This window comes from Beta vulgaris, chromosome 5 (assembly GCF_026745355.1).
Source record: "Beta vulgaris subsp. vulgaris cultivar EL10 chromosome 5, EL10.2, whole genome shotgun sequence".
Lineage (NCBI taxonomy): Eukaryota > Viridiplantae > Streptophyta > Magnoliopsida > Caryophyllales > Amaranthaceae > Beta > Beta vulgaris.
Window position 1 is genome coordinate 67,135,521 of NC_079206.1, and position 19,932 is coordinate 67,155,452.

General features: G+C 35.7%; 2 protein-coding genes across 5 annotated transcripts; one reads left to right on the forward strand and one right to left on the reverse strand.

Annotated features, from left to right (window-relative positions):
• Nucleotides 1-1,469: 1,469 nt before the first annotated feature.
• LOC104894772 (protein trichome birefringence-like 6) lies at nucleotides 1,470-4,324 on the forward strand. The gene is made up of 5 exons (XM_010681086.4): nucleotides 1,470-2,356; nucleotides 2,452-2,644; nucleotides 2,764-2,954; nucleotides 3,306-3,464; nucleotides 3,552-4,324. The coding sequence occupies exons 1-5, from the start codon at nucleotides 1,611-1,613 to the stop codon at nucleotides 3,874-3,876; spliced, it is 1,614 nt and encodes a 537-aa protein (XP_010679388.2). The 5' UTR covers nucleotides 1,470-1,610; the 3' UTR covers nucleotides 3,877-4,324.
• Nucleotides 4,325-4,893: 569 nt separating this feature from the next.
• Nucleotides 4,894-18,794, reverse strand: LOC104894773 (histone-lysine N-methyltransferase EZA1). Of its 4 annotated transcripts, none has more exons than XM_010681087.4 (17): nucleotides 18,588-18,794; nucleotides 15,942-16,043; nucleotides 15,510-15,760; nucleotides 14,861-15,025; nucleotides 14,150-14,234; nucleotides 13,842-13,976; nucleotides 13,659-13,706; nucleotides 13,503-13,571; nucleotides 10,056-10,699; nucleotides 9,264-9,411; nucleotides 8,325-8,548; nucleotides 8,054-8,185; nucleotides 6,885-6,972; nucleotides 6,746-6,793; nucleotides 6,530-6,658; nucleotides 5,628-5,705; nucleotides 4,894-5,545 (listed from the first exon to the last, which is right to left on the reverse strand). In XM_010681087.4, the coding sequence occupies exons 2-17, from the start codon at nucleotides 16,023-16,025 to the stop codon at nucleotides 5,354-5,356; spliced, it is 2,520 nt and encodes an 839-aa protein (XP_010679389.1). In that variant the 5' UTR covers nucleotides 16,026-16,043; nucleotides 18,588-18,794; the 3' UTR covers nucleotides 4,894-5,353. The 4 variants fall into 4 exon arrangements, with proteins under 4 accessions (XP_010679389.1, XP_019105362.1, XP_019105360.1 ...); XM_019249817.3 differs by lacking the exon at nucleotides 18,588-18,794 and adding an exon at nucleotides 18,150-18,344 and having other exon boundaries at nucleotides 8,325-8,542; XM_019249815.3 differs by lacking the exon at nucleotides 18,588-18,794 and adding an exon at nucleotides 18,150-18,340.
• Between the last annotated feature and the right edge of the window lie 1,138 nt (nucleotides 18,795-19,932).

Sequence of the window (19,932 nt, forward strand, 5' to 3'; positions counted from 1 at the left end):
CAAATAAACAAACTACTGTGTATTGTGAAATCTTAATACATTATTATATGTTCAAACCATATATCTAATAAATCTCTATATGTGTATTAAGGAAAAGAGAGACCAGTATAGTAGTTGGAGTTCATATCTCAATCCTTATTTTGACGTACACTCAAAAACTTGTACACCCTAAATGGCTAAATGCAAGAAATGATGCAGCCCCATACTTGCATAAAGCCTAATTGAGATAAGCATCATCCATGCATGTCCATACTTTCTCATTGCCCACTGGGCCAATATTGAAAATATGGGAATATTGTAAGTGATAAGGTCTTTGACTCTTTGTATATCACTAGTTCACTACCCTAGAGATTTTACCTACTTTAGAAAGATTTTATCTTAAGTCAAAATTATTATACTTCCTTCGTTATTTAATAATTATAAATATAGGAGTTTGCATATTTTTTAACGAGAAAAGAGAGATAAAGAAAGATTAAAAAGAGACCCATGTGATAAGGAGAGAAATAGAGGGAAAATATAGTCAAATTTCGTAATGCTGTTATTAATATGAGACTTCCAAATAAGGAAAATGTTGCAATAATAAAAGACGAAAGAAATATAATTATATCTAAAATTTAAACATAAAGTCAAGTTAACAACAGTTGAATTTAAAACTAAAAAAAACAATGATCCTTCAACGAAATAACCAAAACATAATCCTGATTATATGTATAATAGCTACCGATTCATCATAACTATTGATAAAACCATGAATAACACCTTGATAATATAATAAAGGGTTTTTCTACATAGTACCCTTGTGTTTTACGAAATTCTATGTTGTGCCCGACGTTTTTAAAATTTCCACGTTGTACCCCTAAGATTTCTTAACGTTACCCACAATACCCTTATACACGATATCAAACAATAGATTTTGGGACTTTCTTACCTTGTGGGGATAGAGTAGGATGTTTTAGCCTTGTTAGTTGACTGAGGTTTGAAATATGATTTGATAAATGAAAAACTAAGTGAGGTTTGGAATAGGATTTTCTATTAATAAGGATATTTTGTGTGACGTTTAGAAAGTTTAGGGGTACAATGTGGAGAGTTCAAAAAAACTGGATACAACGCAGAATTTCGAAAAACACATGGGCATTATGTAGAAAAACCCTATAATAAATTAGGACGTGATTAGGGAAAATTCATTAAATCCTATTTTTATTTTTTTTGGTTTCCGTTTAACTAAACGAAAAATCCCACCTTCCATTCTTGTACAATCATATTATCTCCTAAAATATAGAACCTAATCCTCCATATTATTTGCCACCTTCCTAATCCTACCACTCATGTCATAATATTCATACTTCATGTGTTATAATAATGATTAGATTAATCAAACTCTCAACTTCTAACCTTTTTTGACCATGTAAAAACATGTTCATGCTGACCTACACACGTTCTTTTCCACTATAACTCACTCCACCACCCTAAAAAATCGATCTTTTAACACAATCAAACATAACTATATTAACATAATAAAACTGTATAAACAACAAATAACCAAATTATTCCCAATTTTAAAAAAATTCAGATGCATTTCTTTGTTTATCAAGCTAACTACAGAAGAAAAGATGGAGAAACTTAGAAGTTTGTCATGGAAATCCTCAAAATTTTTGGTTATTTCTCTAACTTTATCTTTCTCTTTAGTTCTCTTATCATTTTTATCTTTCTGGGTTATGCGTAGAGCTTCCCCTTTAATTCATCAAGAAGCTTATATGCTGCTTAATACACCTTCATTAAGTTTAAGCCTTAATTCAGATTCATCTGTATTTAATCTTGCTAATTCTACTAATTTGAACATTACCCAGTTAAAAAGATCTCAAATTTCTTCTAGATTTGGTGAAAATAGTTCAATTGAAGTAGCTTTTAGTAAAAGTGAAGAAGTTGGTAGTAGAAGAACAAAAGTTGGTGAAAGTTCTACTGATTTTGGTAGAAATTTATCAGTTTCTAGAGTGAAAGTTGTGAAATTGGGGAGTACCCATTTGAGGAAACCTCATAATTCATCTGGGTTTATGAAATCTTCCATTTTTAAGGAAGAAGTTAGTGAAATTTTAGATGGTAAAGTTGATGTTAGTAGTAAGGAAAAAAGAGAATTGAATTTGACTTCAATTGGTAAAGTTGATGAGGAGATTAAAGAAAAGAGGGGGAAAGATTGTGATGTTTCCAAAGGGAGGTGGGTGTTTGATGAAAGTTATCCATTGTACACAAATTTCTCATGTCCTTTCATAGATGAAGGGTTTAATTGCCAAGGAAATGGGAGGGTGGACAAAGATTACATGAAGTGGAGATGGCAACCTCAAGATTGTGATATTCCAAGGTAATTTTGTGTGCTAAGCTGGGATATAGACATCATTATGTGCTTTCAATAGTTTAAAGAATTTGGAAATCTTTTTTGGATGATTTGGATATTAGGTTCAATGCGACGAATATGCTGGAATTGATTAGAGGAAAGAGGCTAGTCTTTGCTGGTGATTCAATCAATAGGAACCAATGGGAATCATTGCTTTGTTTACTGATGGGAGCTGTTAAAGATCCTACAAAGGTCTATGAGACACGAGGCCGGAGAATCACAAAGACTAGAGGGGTTTATAGTTATAGATTTGTGGTAAGAATTTACGCTCCTAGAGAATTTACGCTCCTAGAGATCCTTTTCCTTGTTTGAACTTGTGTGTGTTCTTATTGCATAATGTTTTTGCTTACTGTTGTGGTGGTTTTGCAATGTAGGATTATCAGTGTACAGTTGAATTCTATGTGAGCCATTTCCTAGTGCGTGAAAGCAAGGCGAGGATGGGGAATAAGCGGAAGGAGACGTTGCGAATTGATAGTATTGATAGAGATTCAAGAAAATGGAGAGGAGCTGATATTTTGATCTTTAATACTGGAAATTGGTGGACTCATTTCAAAACAAAAGCAGGGTGAGTTTATGTGTGTGAAAATTGAAAGGTTGAATCACAGTGTGAAATGTTGTCGGAATTCATAGTACCCTTTATGTTTCAGGAAGCCTAAGAAAGTTGTCACAAATGTAAGATAGTATTGGTTTATGATTGAATTACTGATGCCACTACTGAAATTAAGTGATGGGAAGAGGGAAGAGGATAAAATAAATACAACTATCGTAGGGAATATTTTTGCGAAATCTTATCACATCCTTAACCATTAGGAGTTGGACAATGTGACAATTGATTGCAAATAATTGGGATTTTGGGACTTCCTTTGATGCTTAAATGTCTAATCTGAGGTTATGATAACAATGTAAATGGATGCAGGATTAACTATTACCAGGATGGTAATCAAGTTTATCCCCACCTTGATGCTTTAACAGCCTATAGAAAAGCACTATCAACTTGGGCTACATGGGTCGATAAATTTGTAGATGCGCGCAAAACCCATGTCTTCTTTCGAAGTACAGCACCAGCTCATTTCAGGTTTGTTCTCTACACTGCAAAAAATGCCAAAACATGCTATTATCTTGTACGTATCCCCGCTAAAGACTGTCTGGTTTTTCTGAGCAGAGGAGGGCAATGGAATACTGGTGGGCACTGTAGAGAAGCAAGGAAACCCCTGAATGAAATGTATATAAACGATCCTGAAAAGGATGTTATCGCTCAGGAGGTAATCAGCTCAATGAAAACTCCGGTTACTTTCATGAACATTACTGGATTATCTTCGTACAGGATAGATGGTCATCCTTCGAAGTATGGGAAAAGCCCAGGAAAGAAGGGATCTCCAGTAGAAGATTGCAGTCATTGGTGTCTTCCTGGGGTTCCAGATACTTGGAATGAGATGATTTATCATCAGTTGCTTTTGAAACAACAGAAGGTGTACACTAGCTTGTGAATACATTTGTTCGATTAGGGAATGATGCCAGCTAGAAAACAGCGAGATTTTAAAACGGGAAAACCTCGAGTATCAACAATTTCTAGGCTTCATTAGCACGGAAATGACTGCCTCATCTCGGGTTCAGTAGCCATTCCCTGCAATGTGGATGAGTTGCTTCTGTCGCTGTCTAATATCATGGTCGTGATAACTTAAAAACAATGTGGTTGTGATTACGTGATGCACCTTAGGATCGGTACCTTCTGTATATTCTTTTTTAGGGGAGAGGATACTAGGCTGATGATATAATTGCATCATACATGTTTACATTCTTTTATTAACTTGTACTTACTTTTGATCTCTATAGTTAGGTTAATGTTTTCTTGTAATCAACTGTAATGAAATCAGAGCAACAAAAGAAAAATCTTTCTTTCTTTATAATACATCTTTGCTTACAGTTCTGTGCTAATCATTGTTGCAGTAATGTCCGCACAGACAATCCTGAATGCATCACTCTTTTTGCATTCTGCAGTTTATACACACCTCGCATATACTCCCTCCGTTCCTCATAATTATTACTCAATATTCCTCACTTGTTTAACTACATTATATTCGGAAATCGCCAACCCGCAAGACAAAGAAAACCTTCACGGAAAGGTCCTTCCTTGACCCTCGACTCATTAAGCGATGGTTCTGCCGTTCGCTGTTGAGCACGTTAGGAGGGGAAATAGGATGGATGGTTTTGTGCCTGATTTTGTTAGTTATGCAATAATATTGCATCAGATATTGTAAAATTACTGATGACATGGGAATAAAAGAAGTTGGTTAAATAGATGACAAGGAACAGAGTGAGTACAGCTGAAATTGTCTGCACCAACTTAAAATGAGTTAATTTGCTAAAAATGCAACTGAGATGTTGAAAGATGTGAAGTACGATAAAATTATGCTTCATATGATGGAAAGGCATGCATGAAATGCATGGCAACGATCAACCAACATCACTTCTTTTCTTTTCACTTATATAAAGAGAGATTAATATATAATTCGATATATTAAACGAAACAAAATTATATTAAAATTCGAAAGTATACTTTAACTTCGATTGTATATTCAACACTTACGATTATTTATCCATGTATTTACTCAATCCAGTGGAATATTATTTTCATATTTAATACAAAAATGCCACTTGATATCATATGATCCCCATGTTCTTCGATGGGATCAACCGGGCATTACCCTATTATTGCTTAAGCTGTAAAAACTTGATTATTCCTCATGTATTTATCTATTAAGGACTTTCCCATGGATGGTATACAAGAATTCTTCCTGCTGTACAGGGAACTAGGACGCGCTTATAATTATGATCTGCCTACTCCAAAGATTGAAAGTGCGTACACCACACACACGTGTTGGCTGACGAGAGCTTCAGAGAACAGCCAGTGTCCATGATTTTGTGAAATTTTTGTGTAAACACATACATGGCTGACATACCAGCTTATCGAGATTGATGTTTCCTTGGGCGACCTTGAGATGGCAGGAATTCATCCTTCTTAGAGGCCTCAGGTCTTCGGGCCCATGCAGGTGCTTGATCAGGACCATAACGGTAGTCATAAAAGAGCTCCTCTTTGGCCTCGATTCGCTCCTTGGCGAAAATGCCAACCCGATGGTCTCCTGCCACCAGCATTACCTGAACACAGTAGCACATTAGCTGAACTGATAAACTCCTAGAAATGGAAGGAAAAGAGAGTTCAAATCGTAAATCATCATACCTTGCAATAGCAGTTGGGTTTTGATGAGTGATTCGCAAACTTCAGTTTGTCTCCTTGACGGCACGCATCAAGAACATACTGTAATCAAAACAAGTTGTTAGTTCATGATACTAATTATCACGCGAAATATGAAAGAGAACCTGGAAAAACAAGAGTTGAACTTCAAGCATCTAGAAAAGATGGCAATGTAATTAATTGGGTGCAGACTGCAGCCTGCAGCCTGCAGGGGATGGTTTTCCAGCCATACAGGCCTAATATCAAGATTTTAGAATTTTCCAATTTTACGATCCAAAGAAATGTTTTAGGATCTTCTTATACTACTAAAAAAAATTGAAATATGTGATCATAATACGATTAACGATTGGTCAGCCATAACAGTGACAACACGCTCGTGCCGTTTTGGCAAAACCAAGGGCCTGGCATGGCACGACGCCATTTACGGGACCGCCTTGCCGGATCGTACCGTGTTTACCCATCATAAAAGCGGGAAAAGCACGGCCCACAGCCTAGCATGCACAATATCATGCCGTGTTTCACTCTTGCCTGTGCTTGTGCCTGGCCTGTGCCGTGCCGTGCTTCCAGCCGACCTGACCCAGGACCATCTTTAATGCTTTGCGATTTAAAATGTTAATATTCGTAACAATTTATACAACCGAAGCAAGTAATTCTTAAAAGCAACCAAGTTATTGATGTTTGATTCTCAAGAAATTGATATACAAGTTTAAACAGTAAATTATTCAGCTATCTGCAACTTCAAGTAAATATGATTCTTATTGTATTGGAGCATCTCTATTGTGGAATGGATATCAATGTTGAATTATGCACTTCAGATAGTAGCAATGAACAATTACCAAGTGAAATAGCTATTTAGCTATGCTCAGAAAACAAAGTATCCCACTTACCTGATCATTCAAGTCAAAAAGAAATGATGAATTTGCTCTGTCATAAATTTTCCCGCGTTTATCAGCTTCGCGGTGTGATACCAATTCACCTGTATATTCTCCAAGGTAATCATGTTTATTCACAGCATTCTGCAATTGCATGACAAATTTGTTTGGTCTCTGATGGAGCTTCAAATAACAAAATCTATATGTTACTGTGTACCATTGATTACTAACCTTGATAAAAGCTCCCCAACCAGCAATATCTGACCTTCCCAAAAGAATCTGAGCAAAAAATATATGAAACATTTTTTAAGAATAAACAACATCAAATCTCAGCGAAATAATTACTATAATAGCAGTACAAGTTGTCTACCCTTTGTTGTTGTCTCAAAAGTAGCCTCATATTTCCACATTGTCCATCGCCTCTCTTTAGCGGTTCACCTAAAGAACCCCCACCACAACTGAAACAGATGCAGGACATATTAATTAAAAATATAGAGCATCTTTATTTGGGTATGACACCTGCTTGACTTAAATGCTATATCAAGCATCGGGCTTTGCAACTTGGGACGACCCTTCACCTCGATTTTTCGAACTAAAAAAAGCTATTGATAGAAATCCTAAGTAGACTTTATGAACAATCAACATTTTCTTCATAACATCTTGACAGTTCACTGTAGCTGAATTCTCCCTTCTTTCTTTCCTTTTTATATTAGTAATCCTTTTGGATAGAGTCATTTACAATGTAATTATATCTATTTTTGCCTAGAGAACTTGTCTGACGAAGTGACAAAAATCTTATGGGTATGCTTGGATTGGAATGGGTAATGAATTATGGGATGGTAGGACCGTAGGAGACAAAATAAAGAAGGAAGATGGGTGGAGGAGGTGGCGGTAGAAGGAAGAGGAAGGGGTGGCGAAATTGTTACCTCTTGAATTAAGGTTAGTTATCTCATCTCATCAACCACCTCCAAAATGTGGGTGATAATTCTCTCATCCCTTCCTCCTTCAACCACCATTATTTCATCTCATCAAACCACCTCCTAATTTAGACTATATTATCCCCCAAGTGATTCCCCCTTTTCCAAGAATAGCCGACCAAGCAGATTTTACATTGACCAGCTAGTGTAAGCCACATGAAGTCTAAGCTATATAAGTTGCATGATAAGTAGTTAAGGTTAGAAAGCCCAACCCAACCAAGCTCTAAATTGGCGCCCACTACTCTCCCTTAACAATCTAAGGTTTCACAGCAAAGTTATTTTCAACTTTACCTCTGACAAACTAGAACCAATGTATCCGGTCAGGTAAAAAAAATATGGTGATTGGCAGTCACTAAATGCACATAACAAACTCTATGCAGTTTTTATATCATAACAGAGTACAACTGAATTGGTAATTCTTGATGTATAAGAAACCAGAGCATTGCATCCTAAGGATGTACTTATTTAAAACACAAGTATACTAGCCTTAAACAAGCGATTAATGATATTGAAAGAGAATGATAAATATCACAAAATTAAGAGTATCAAAACATATAATTACCTAACCCAGCAATTGCGACAAACATCAGGGTCACATTCACGATTAGCAGCAAAACATGGGCATTGTCGGCTTCTACACTGACTCTTTGCACAGTGGCATCCTCGAAATCTATTTTTACAGCTCTTTGAACACCTGTACATTAACGTCTATTATGAATTTATGATAATATTCGTCCCTCTAATATTCATTACAAGCAACTCCAAGTATCGGCAAAAGGATTTGTCTACTGCATTTTTTTTTCAGTTGAAATTTGAAAGGAGTGTGTACCTACCCACAGTACTTCTCACAACAGGTTCCGTTCTTAAGACAGGAGCAGTCTTTTCCACACATGAATTCGCATGCACACGGAGTATACTGTTTGCATGAGTGATCTCCATCACCAATTCTTTTCCAGCTTGATGGATGACCGTTGGACTTTGAAGAATATTTCAGTCTTCGTGTTCTTCCCCTTTTACGAAATAATTTTGACCTTGATCTCACTAGAAGCTCCTGCTCCTGAATATATGCACTTATTAACCCATGATAGTTGAATTACTGAAAACCCAAAATAGGTAGCTCGAAAGCCACATAAATTGACACCTAGAAGGAACCAAGAGCTAGAGACAAGTTTGTTTCTACACCCCCCAGTATGAACATTTGTGAAAACGTATCATGAAAGTAAAATCTTCAAGGAGAGAATAGATACGCACTGATTTAGTAATGAAACTATATTTTATGTTTTTGGGACCGGGTGATACCCCAAGTCGTTGAATGAAAAACTGTTTACGGCTTCACGGGTAAAATCATAGATGTTTGGATGCTTAGCTTTTAGTTTTTGAAAGTTATATTGTCATGATTATAATTAGTTTTGAGAAGAGAACCATAAGAAGTCATCGGATCAATGGAAATCACTACAGTGATCGCCATACATCTTAATATTAAGGCTTGTAATGACCATATTTGTACTTTTTAAAGATGTATGGTGATCACTGTAGTGATTTCCATTGAATGAGGGAGAGCACTATGTGGCGGGTAGACTTGCTAGATGCCTTATAAGATATATGAATAGATAGTATAAAGAGGAAAAGAAATGATAGCTTCCGCACTTCTGCAGTAAGTTGGAGGAGTAGCTTCGAACGCAAGTTGCTGCTTGCTTTACATAACCAACATATAGTAAACAGAAATATCAAAATCACTGAAGGAGAAAAAGGTGAAGATAACATATGCATACCATATTATCTGAATCAGCTCTAGCATTGTCTTCTGAAGAACGTATAAAACCCATTCTGAGAGTCCTCAAAGCCCTACTATTACGCATGTAATTGGACACCTCACTGCAAGTCTTCAAACCAGATAGCAGATTTCTGGCAATCAGGCAACTGCAAAACATCTGTAAATTGAGAAAAATCTAATAACATACAACCTCAGAGATGAGACATTCTATTCTACCTAAAAAGAAAATTTTCTTTCCCACTTCCAACATGAGAATGATACAAAAGATTTTGTGCCTGATTCAGGATAAACATGAAATGCTATTGAACAAATATTATCCACTCATACTGATATGATGAGGATCAAGGTTGGCCAAGTGGTTTGAGACCTCCTTTAGTCCTTTCACCCCTGTGACAGGGGTTCGATTTTCACCCCTTGCAAGAAGGATACCCAATATCTCCCATTTCTTGCAAGGGAATTCTACTTGCCAAAAGATAAAGTTACTGATATGATTGGTCATACTAAATCATTATTGTGAAAGCATCTGAAAAGTTATTTCAGTGATTCAGTCATTGTTGAAGTGTGCAGAGACATGGTGCAACCACACCAGAAATTGAATTTAGCCAATAATGAACAAAAAATATCGACGCCAACACTTCGACTGTAAACACATACGAATGACAGCATTGACCATTAGGAATATGAATGGAGCAGGATAACTTATTAGACAAAGTCCTAGTCTCAGTTGATATGGCCTAAGATACTATCCTGGAAAGCAAAGCAAAGCAAGCAAATTTTATTGCATAAATACCTGTTTCTGCCAAATATCTCTAATCCTTTCACATATAGATCTTTCTCCAGGGGCTTCCACTCACAGCTACCAGACAATTTTTTCCTTTGTCCTCCGAAAGATATATCTGGCTGCTTCAATTGAAGCCTTCTATTAATGTCATTGACTTCACCTCTGACAGCGTCATTGGCCTGGGAACTTGAAGTTTTCTGAGAACTAATATCATTTGAAATGCTTGTTGTGTTCCCCTCGATAGGGAGTTTGCATGTGAGTTGATAATCTAAGGATTGGCCAGCCTCAATGCTCAATTTCCTGATTTTGGAAGATACACTTTCACCAGCTGCAGTTGACGAATCTATAGCTTGAATTTTCCTCATCTTCTTATCAAGAGAATCTTCTAACTCTCTGTCATTGTCATCAGCGATCTTGCGCTTTGCCACATTTGTATCCCGAGGTATAGCAACAACAGTTGAAGCAGACCCAAAATAATCTTCCCCAGTAGCAGATTCCAAACTACAGCCTATACTAACATCATCACTGCTTACATTCTCTTCAATACTCAAGACTTTTGAGTCCTTGTTCTCCCCTTCTAACAAATCAAGGTTCACCTGATGTATTGAACGTGTGTCTAAGCTTTCCACAAATCCTTGAGTGCTTTGGCGAACCTGACAGGTTTGACAAATTTATATTATATTGTCCTAGTTCTGTACAAACAAAGGAAAAACAAAAGGCTCTCCTTGAAAAAAAAGAAAGGTCTAAAGGATATTCTTTGGATTCATAAGTGATTGCATGTACTTTAAAAGTTAAAACATATCATTTCTCAAAAGCCTCTCAAGTGGCTGCCACTAACAGGGGGTTAGCTTTATCTCAGCAAGTTCAGAGGCCAACGAGGCTTTTATGATAAACCTTTGATAGGATTTGGATGAATTTATGTGTAATAAGACCTTGACGTTGTAGATTTCCAAGTCCAAGTTTGTGTCTACTAAGTAGGCCGGTAGGAATAATAGAATATATATGTGGTCAGAGGAATTACACCAATCTGATTAATCTGATAAAATAGCTCATATTTGATCTGGTTTATTTATGCAATGTGGATTAAATTCATGTTCAATCAAAGAAAGCAAAATATGAAAAAATAAGTGATGTACGCCAGAACAAGACACATCACAAGTACAGCTACTTTAATGAATTTTACTAGAATTTCAACAATACCATGGTTCACTTAAGGGACTTGATAAATGTGTCCAGATAATCTTGGTTTCACTGGGTTAAAAATAAAAGAGAGAATTAATATCAAACTTTCTTGAGGTTGTTAAACGCTTAAGGTTTCTTTAGCCTTGGTTAGCATAAGATGATGCATGACTACCTCCTTACAAGGTACGCAAACACATGATACCGTACTTCCCTAAAGCTAACATGGCTCTTGCAGGAAATAATGACGAGGTTTCTCTGTCAACCCAAACTATCTGGCTAGAAGTTAGAACTCACAATCTTGCACTTCTTCACTTATTGTAGTCTGATGAATTCAGCTATGAGGACTACAACAAGCACCAGTTATCATGATAGACAGCACAAACACAAGAAGACCACCTGGTTTTGTGGAAATTTACGATGGAGGGCCACCCTCTACTTCAAGGGAAACTCAGCATATCACCACAGCCCAAGCCACAAACTGCATCAAACCTACTTTAGGTACTATAGGCATAGTAGCCACATCAAGTTAGCAGGATAGACAGGATTAACATCAGCCTAAGTTCAATATCACAATTTGAACACAAACAAGCCAAATCAAGGCAATACAGTGTCAAGCAAGCAAGAGCAGATAACACCACACCACAACTTCAACAATCAAGTTCCGGATTTGCAATAAATATGCTTGGATGTAGCAGAAACACTTATCAAAAACATCACAAGTATGATGATAATAATATTCAAGGCTGCCATGAAAAGTCCGCCTACAATGACTCGATTTGGTATTAATAAGCATCATGTATAACAAAATTTATCCGTGCACAGCACACCTTTCCTGCTCTGAGAAGAATAGATAAGCACAGCATTTGGCTGTGCAAGGTGTTTTGACTCTAATCAACAAAGCCAAAAGTTTACCATAAAGATACCACTCTGATTTACGGGGCTCATAGGAAATAGATGGGGTGGGTGTCATACACTTATACAAAAATGAGAATTTAATTTCACATGGTAAGATTAGACATACTCCCTCTACTCATCTTTTAGAGTCCTCAAGGTCCTTAGTTGGTCTTCTTTTTTATTATTGTATATTATTGAAATTCATACAAATATACTTTTAACAAACATTCTTCATACATAAAGCTGATGATACCTATTCCAAATCATATACTTTCTTTTTTCCAAATTCGTTGCACCACTTCCCTTTTAAGAAAATTTCAAATTAGTTGCAACATTACTTTATTTGGTAATAGTTCTTCCTATCTCTTTCCACATCACATGGGCCTTTCACTTTATCTCTCTCTCTCTCTCCTCTCCTTAAAACTTGTGCCTCCCTCCATGTTGCAACTAATTTGGAATGGAGAAACTATCAATAACTCTTAAGGCTAGAGTTACGGAAGGAACCAATGGCCATAGATCAACCCCGATAGGCAATAGGTCTTCCCCAATTCTCGTAAATGTTTGATGTGGCTGATCTTGAATGTGTGGTAGGTATATAACCTCCAAAAAGAGGTTTGCGTGCATCATTTAGGGCCTTTCGTCATTCATAATCTTGCAACTCCATATGGACCTTGAACTCCTTGAGGATCACCTTAGAGCACGAGAGATGTGTAAATTCCACCAGAACTTTACTATAGAACAAGGTGTGTCTTTAAACACGAATCAAGGGCCTATGTCATGCAGCCCAGTTACATATGAACCTCATGGCCATTAGCCAATACCACCAATCACCATGCTTCCTAAAGTTTCCGATTTCTTTTATTGCTAGCCTAACAAGTCACAAAGGCATGAAGCATCGTATTCCTAAAGTCTAATAAGTGACCTAGAAGCCTTCCCTTAGTAGCCATCGAAGTTTATGAGAGGCCTTAAGTTGGGATTTTCCTCTGCTGCCAAAACTGATAGCTCTAAGCAGTGATGACGGCAATATAAGTTGATTGTAGAATTTATTATTATGCAGATCCAATGAGGTCATGCCATTGAAACTTATGAGGATTCTCAATGCTTCAATAATCTAGGGATTAAATTAAATATATAGGCTTCAACATGAGGTTTATCAAGGTCAGTGACTCAGGACTCAGGAGTTAGAATTCATTTCATTAGTAATTCAAATGGCCTGTATCCCTGTACAAACCAAAGCAACCTCAAACATTTCCAAGGAGGCCAAGAATTCTCCAAACCAGTTATTGGAAACCAATGTTAAAACAAAAAGGAGATCATAGTGTGCGAGACATGCGACAGATGATAGGAACTTAAAAAGGTCGGAAAAAAGCATGGAAATACCAGGAGGTAACACTGGTCACCACAAGGTTTTCTGCGTTCAGGTACAGACAAGCTTGGCGGTTTTTCACTCTGTAAAAGTCAAATGCAAAAGGATCACGGGATGAATATATGCAGAAATAAAACTATGGAAGTGACAAGGACAAAAGATAAGCTCACAGGGTAAACAAGATTCTGAGAGCAGCCATGTAAACGACAGTCAAAAACCTGTTAGAGAAATGACAAAAGGGCAAGGAAAAGAAAATCTTGTAAGGATGCAGTGAGACAAAGACACAAACACACACACACATCATTTTGCAGGATAATATTGTACGGATAATATTTCCTAAGGTTGATATATACCAAACATCGGCGACAAAAGAGATTGTCCAAAGAATCTAACGCAGCGCTAAGTGTCTTCTCCAGAAACATGTTCTTGTCAGATGAACCTTGTTCTTGTGACACCTCGGACTTCAGCTTCAGTTCATTGTATCTCTCCTGCAATATTCAGGATAGTATAACCTTACACTAATCAGCAATGGGATTTCATGAGAAATTCGTTTAAATAAGGATCTATCCACAAAGGTGTGTTATTGGATAAAAAAGCAATAAGAAACTGGATCTCCATATTACAACACTAATTTCATAATTAGCAGGCTAGCTAGAGTTACCTGGATTTCCACAGCAGTGCCTCCAATGAAATGGCTGACTATATCAGCAACATCATCATCTAGTCCATACTCCTGAAAAGCCATCCTATGGATAGGGGGAGGAGAAAGTTCCTTAGACATTTAAACCATGAAGATATATCAAAAAATTCTTCCAAAACAGAAACAACACAAGCAGTCCTAAAGAGAGAAAATGGGGAAATTCCCTTAGGAAAATCACGAAAAATATGAAGAACTCTTCCATATGAAAACGATATAATGAATGGAAGAAAGAACTATCTAGTATTTTCTTTCAAAATTTTCAATTAGTCACAGGCTCCTCTACGATTCTTACATCCGATCAACTTAAAACAGCAAATTTATGCACATAAACAGAACTTCAAAGGTAGAACAACTACATATAAGTGCATCAAAACACAAATGCACACCGAGTGTCTACTGTGATCTTCCTCTTCAATAATATTTCAGCAAAATAAAAGAGCAATAGCTAATTTGGAAACCAGAATCTCCGAAACTAAATAAGACTGGGTCATCATGTCCAACATATAATTTTGAGCAAACTTTCAAGTAAATTATAGCTCATTAAATTGATTAGAAATTAAGACACCATAAAGCCTAATCGGTAGACTTCATGAAGATGTGTGCACCACAAAAGAGCATCTTTGCACGTATGCTACAACATCTTGACGATTCAGGTACCTTATATATGCTTACCACAGAATACGATCTTCACCTTCAGAAAAATCACGCTTATCTTCCTCAATTTCTGCAATATCATCCTCACTATCACTACATATCAGTGCTTCGTTGCCAGACTGATCGTAGTAAATGCGTCTCCTTCCAACCACGGACTGATCTTCCGCCATTCTCTGATTTCTACTTTACAAGATAAACAATATATAATTAACATGGAACTGTGGAGATGCTTCATCTTAGTCATTAAAACAGAGAGCTTACAAGACTATTTACTCTGTTGTAATTTTACAAAGATCAAGTCTAAAAGTTCAACTGCTTTTTGCTGAAACTTATTTTTGTTAAAAGTACAATTTCTTTTATGTATTGTCAAATATTGAACTTATTTTTGCTAAAAATTATTTTAATAAGTCGAGGAGAACAGATCCTTACTTGCATATGATGATCATAGAAAAACGGAGTAACCAAGTGTCTAGTTGGTGTCAGACCATATTAAAATATTTATGCAGTGGCTCCAACACTGAGACTAACTCGTCATTGAATATAGTAAAAGAAGGTTATGCAGAAATTATTTGGCCAGACAAAACCAGTAAACAAAGATGATAATAATTATTTGCTTGCAAAGTTGATAAGAGAAGAAAGAAGAGAAGAAAATTGTGAAAATCCACACCTATCAAAAAAAATCCATGTTGTATACGTGGGTATCCTTTGAATTTTAGGCAGTTCGGGGCTTTCTGCAAAAATGACTTCATGGATATTACCAAAGTCTTGGTCTTCTGAATCAGGAAGAAACCCATTCAATATGCAGAGAGCGCTTTCAATCCCTAATCGAGGAACTTCACATGAAGGTTCTACGATTTTTGCTGACAGGATCCCATGAATTTGACTCTGCACTTTCTTCTTAGTCCTTTCTAGTTTCTCCTTCAGAAAGATAAGATCATTATTAGCACTAAGAATTTCTTATACATAATATAATCTGAAAATCCTTGCCTGACTAAGTTATGCAATTAAATGATACCCCATTAAGAAGGTAGTCGGTCTATATTGGAAAAAACAAGTTAATATATCTGCAAAATACATTTTGGGCTGAGTAACAGCTCACCTTAATTTGCAATGCTCTGTCTGCTTGAATTTCTTCCTTCAGCTGGTTGATCTTGGAAATTAAGTTTCCATAGCCACTCTCCATCAGATCATTCAAAGATTTCTGGAAATTAATGAACTTAGCAACATATCTCATATGTTATAAAGAACACATTTATGAGTAATAAAAAGAACAAAAGGATAACAAGGGGGTGTCACCCATGTGATGCATTTAGACAATATTCAATCAAAGGAGAGCAAACAGAGGTAAGTTGTTTATCATATATAATTCTAACGCATTTTTCTCCATCACATTTCAAACATTAAAAAATATTTAGAGGGATAATGACAATGGTTACGTTTATCCACCTTATACTAGAGACCTTTGTCTTCTCCCTGTGTATACGGAGTCAGTTTCAGTTTTATATTCACATAGGTTGTCAATGGAATAGAACATCCTTCCTCTATTGACAGTAAACTGCATATTGGACAGCAATGTATAGGTTGGATTCCACATAAATTCCATGTAGGAATATGTTCGACCAACAACTTACTACTTCCACAGGTGAATGAGATAGACGAAAACCAATGGTACAAATCTCTATTGCTATTAATATTTGATGAAAATTCTTATTTCAGTATGTATTCATTATTCACAACATACCACAATCCCAAAAAGCAAATCAGAATAAGGAAAAGAAATAAAATGAAGCATATAATAAAACATCATATGCATCAAATGAAAATTTGGCAAAGAAGATAACAGGGGTAAGGAGAAGAGGAGATAGACTTTGGGTTGGGACAAAGAATTGGCAGCCCTTGACACCATCAACTGTCTCCGGCTCCTAGATTAATGGTCACCAGTGAATGAGTATTTAGGAAAGTGATATAAGGCTTGCAGCTCTAAACTAATAAAGCTGATGCAATTAAAGTGGAATTCCTTGATTGGTTCAGTAACTAGGTTTAAAAGTAAAGGACAACGGAGGTCATAATCTGTAAGAAGAGATCAACGGCCGCATCAAAAGAGTTGGCAGACCATTCGAATTCATACCACTCTAATATGCAAGGATCAAGATCCACTTTTTGTTATCATACTCGAGCAAGACAATGAAATAAGCTCCTCATGACAGCCGGTGACCTCTACAACCATATTTCAATGTGACAAATTTCTAAATTCTCAACCATTAGTCAATAGAATGATAATCTGATTTGCAAATCTTGCACTACATATAAAAGAACATCTCCTTTTTGAGAGTCATTTCACCGTAAAACTAGCTCGAGCATTGTATGTACTATGATAGGAGAAAGTCCTTCGATATTGGCGTAACGATCTGCTTGTTCTCTATCCTTCTAATTATTAATTAACGAACTTGAGGTGAATAATGTCAATATGTAACATTTTGGAAGCTTTATATCTAAAACTGCTCTATGTGAATCATATCTTTCATTGTTTCCCTCCCTTAACTGTCTAAAATCAATGCTCTTATAAATCAGAATTTCAAACAGGTTCATACATAGCATGATAAAAAGCACAGGCTTGCAACTCTTACAGACATTAACATCAAAAGATTGCCAGAAAGAGCATCCTGTTAGATAACCCCTAGGACTGGACTACTCCAAAATGTTACAACATGATGGAATAAAAACGTATGATGCAAAATGTTTAGCACTATAGAAGTACAATTACATACAATTGTTTGGTTGACGAAAACCTAGGAAATTGCACTTCCTAGAAAAAATTCACTTCCTACAAAATAGAGAAACTTACTTACTAGGTCTTACTTAGATCCTCCTAGATAAGTAGGAAATTTCTACATCATGTGAACAATCAAGCAGCTTCTTGCACTTCCTGAAATGTAACTACTTTGGAATAAACAATTTCCTACAAATTTGACTTCCTATTTTCAACCAAACCACTTCCTTAACTAACAATGGATATTTCTTAGACCATAATAGATCTTTATAACCTCCTTCTCCTTGACACATTCTACATCATGTAAACGCGCGTTATCATTCATCAATGATGATTCAATTAAGATAAGTTCTAATGGTCAGAAGCATTGTCTCCTTACTGAGAGGTTGAGGTTTTATCATCAACCTTTGTGCCTCCCTTCAATCTCCAACAAAAAAAAATGCATAACATTTCTAAATGACCAAAAATGGGACAACTATATATGGAAACTCAAGGTACAAAAAAAAAAAAAATACAAGTTCAGGAAAAACTTGTTACCCTTTTGTTATGCTCAATTAAATTCTCCATATGTTATCGAATATCATCTAGCTTAGTTGGTAAAGTCTAGTGAGGTAGTACCCATAACCTGGGATCGAATTCCGTCTACAACTCCACATCACTAGCTCTCACTATACACCAAAAATTTCTCCTTACATAAAAAAAAATTCGTGACAATAAATAACAGAAAAACACCCTCTCATCCTAAACATAAAAAAAAAAAAAAACACCCAATTCCCCAATTAAAAAAAAAATCAATCATAGTTCGCACACCAAACATTCCTTAAGTAATAAATAACACACAAAATATACAAAACAATTCTAATGGAAATTTGCAGTTCATAAAAAGTTAGGATTTTTAATAAGAGAATTTCAATAACAGCATATAGAAATTAAAATTAAAGTAGAGAGAGATATTGGGAAGATAAAGATACTAACTTTTAAGAGATGATAACACCTCCTTAATTGAAGGTCATGAAAGCAGAGAAAACATAAAGAGAGAGAAAGTGGGTGTAAGTGTGAAAGTGGGAATTTTGGAAATAAGTGATCATGGAAGAGAAAATTTTGCAGGCCTTTTGATGATGGTGGAGAAGAAACTGTAGTAATAGTCCCTGAAGAGAGTGATGTTTTTCTTACGTGGGTCTAGATTAAAGGAAGGAATTTGGTTGACCTCTTCATCATAGGATTTTTGTTGTTGCTAATAATATGCCACATTGCCACATACAGATGTACTCCCTTCGATCTCTACTAATTTACCCGTTTTTTTCATAAAATTTTAGGAAAAACAACGTTATGAGACATAATCGCATGAAGGAAAGAGAAACTATTATTTTATGTTAGAATTGAAGTATGTATGATAGAAAGTTAGTTGTCCAATTTCAAAAATAGAAAAAAAAAAGGGTAAACTAGTAAGGGATATCCCTAAAAGAAATACCGGTAAACTAATAAAGACCGGATGTAGTATGTTATTTTTTATTGACCTAACATGAATATAGTTAGATGGATGTTGCTAACAGACGTCTCGAGACGTTGGATAAGCACTAAATATATTTCCAGAAATGATATAAATCTTGGAATAAATTTAAGGATCACGCATCAATATGTATGATTAATGTTTGGATTCATTTAATATTTTTATTTTTATTTATCTTATTTAACACCCCAAAAATGCTTGTTAGATGCACAAATATATTGTGAAATAATATTAATTTGGTTTAAAGTAACTCAATCTGAAAGTTAAGATGGCTAGATATTTTATTTTTTTGTTAAAATAAATTTTTTTTAATGAATAAATAAATACGATGGATGGCTTGACTCAAATTAGCTCTACCTAGATATGACTTCAATCGAATGAATTTAAATTAAACCAATTTCGTCGATTCTTTTGTCACCTCTATATTCACTATAGCTAAACAATTGTTTAAACTTAATAAAGTAATAAATCTGTAAAATAATAAAGAAAAGTGTGTTATCTATGAACAAAAAGTTGAAGATTTGACCCCTCAAAAAAAAAAAGTTGAAGATTTGAGGTTGAACATTAGGTGATGAACAAGTAGAAAGTTGGTATACTCACCTTTGTACATTTTAGCTCAAATGAATATGAGACTTTCATCTTTTTCAACAGTAATTGTTAGCTTGAAGTTTCATAGAAAAGTACAATTTGAGTAAATGTGGACCACCTTTCTATTCACTCAAAAGTAAATTAGGAGCAAAAGGCCTTGAAATAGACAATTAAGGCAATCTAAACAACAATGTTCATCACAATAATTACCAACCTCTAACC

Bases quoted from the DNA above. Each gene is read 5' to 3' on its own strand.
- LOC104894772 (XM_010681086.4), top strand. From the start codon at position 1,611: ATGGAGAAACTTAGAAGTTTGTCATGGAAATCCTCAAAATTTTTGGTT. The intron at 2,645-2,763 runs GTAAGAATTTAC...TTTGCAATGTAG, and splicing joins TTTATAGTTATAGATTTGTG to GATTATCAGTGTACAGTTGA. The intron at 2,955-3,305 runs GTGAGTTTATGT...AAATGGATGCAG, and splicing joins CATTTCAAAACAAAAGCAGG to GATTAACTATTACCAGGATG.
- LOC104894773 (XM_019249815.3), bottom strand. From the start codon at position 18,179: ATGGAGAATTTAATTGAGCATAACAAAAGG. The intron at 16,044-18,149 runs GTAACAAGTTTT...ATTAATTTCCAG, and splicing joins TAATTGAGCATAACAAAAGG to AAATCTTTGAATGATCTGAT. The intron at 9,412-10,055 runs GTATTTATGCAA...GATGTTTTGCAG, and splicing joins GAGATATTTGGCAGAAACAG to TTGCCTGATTGCCAGAAATC.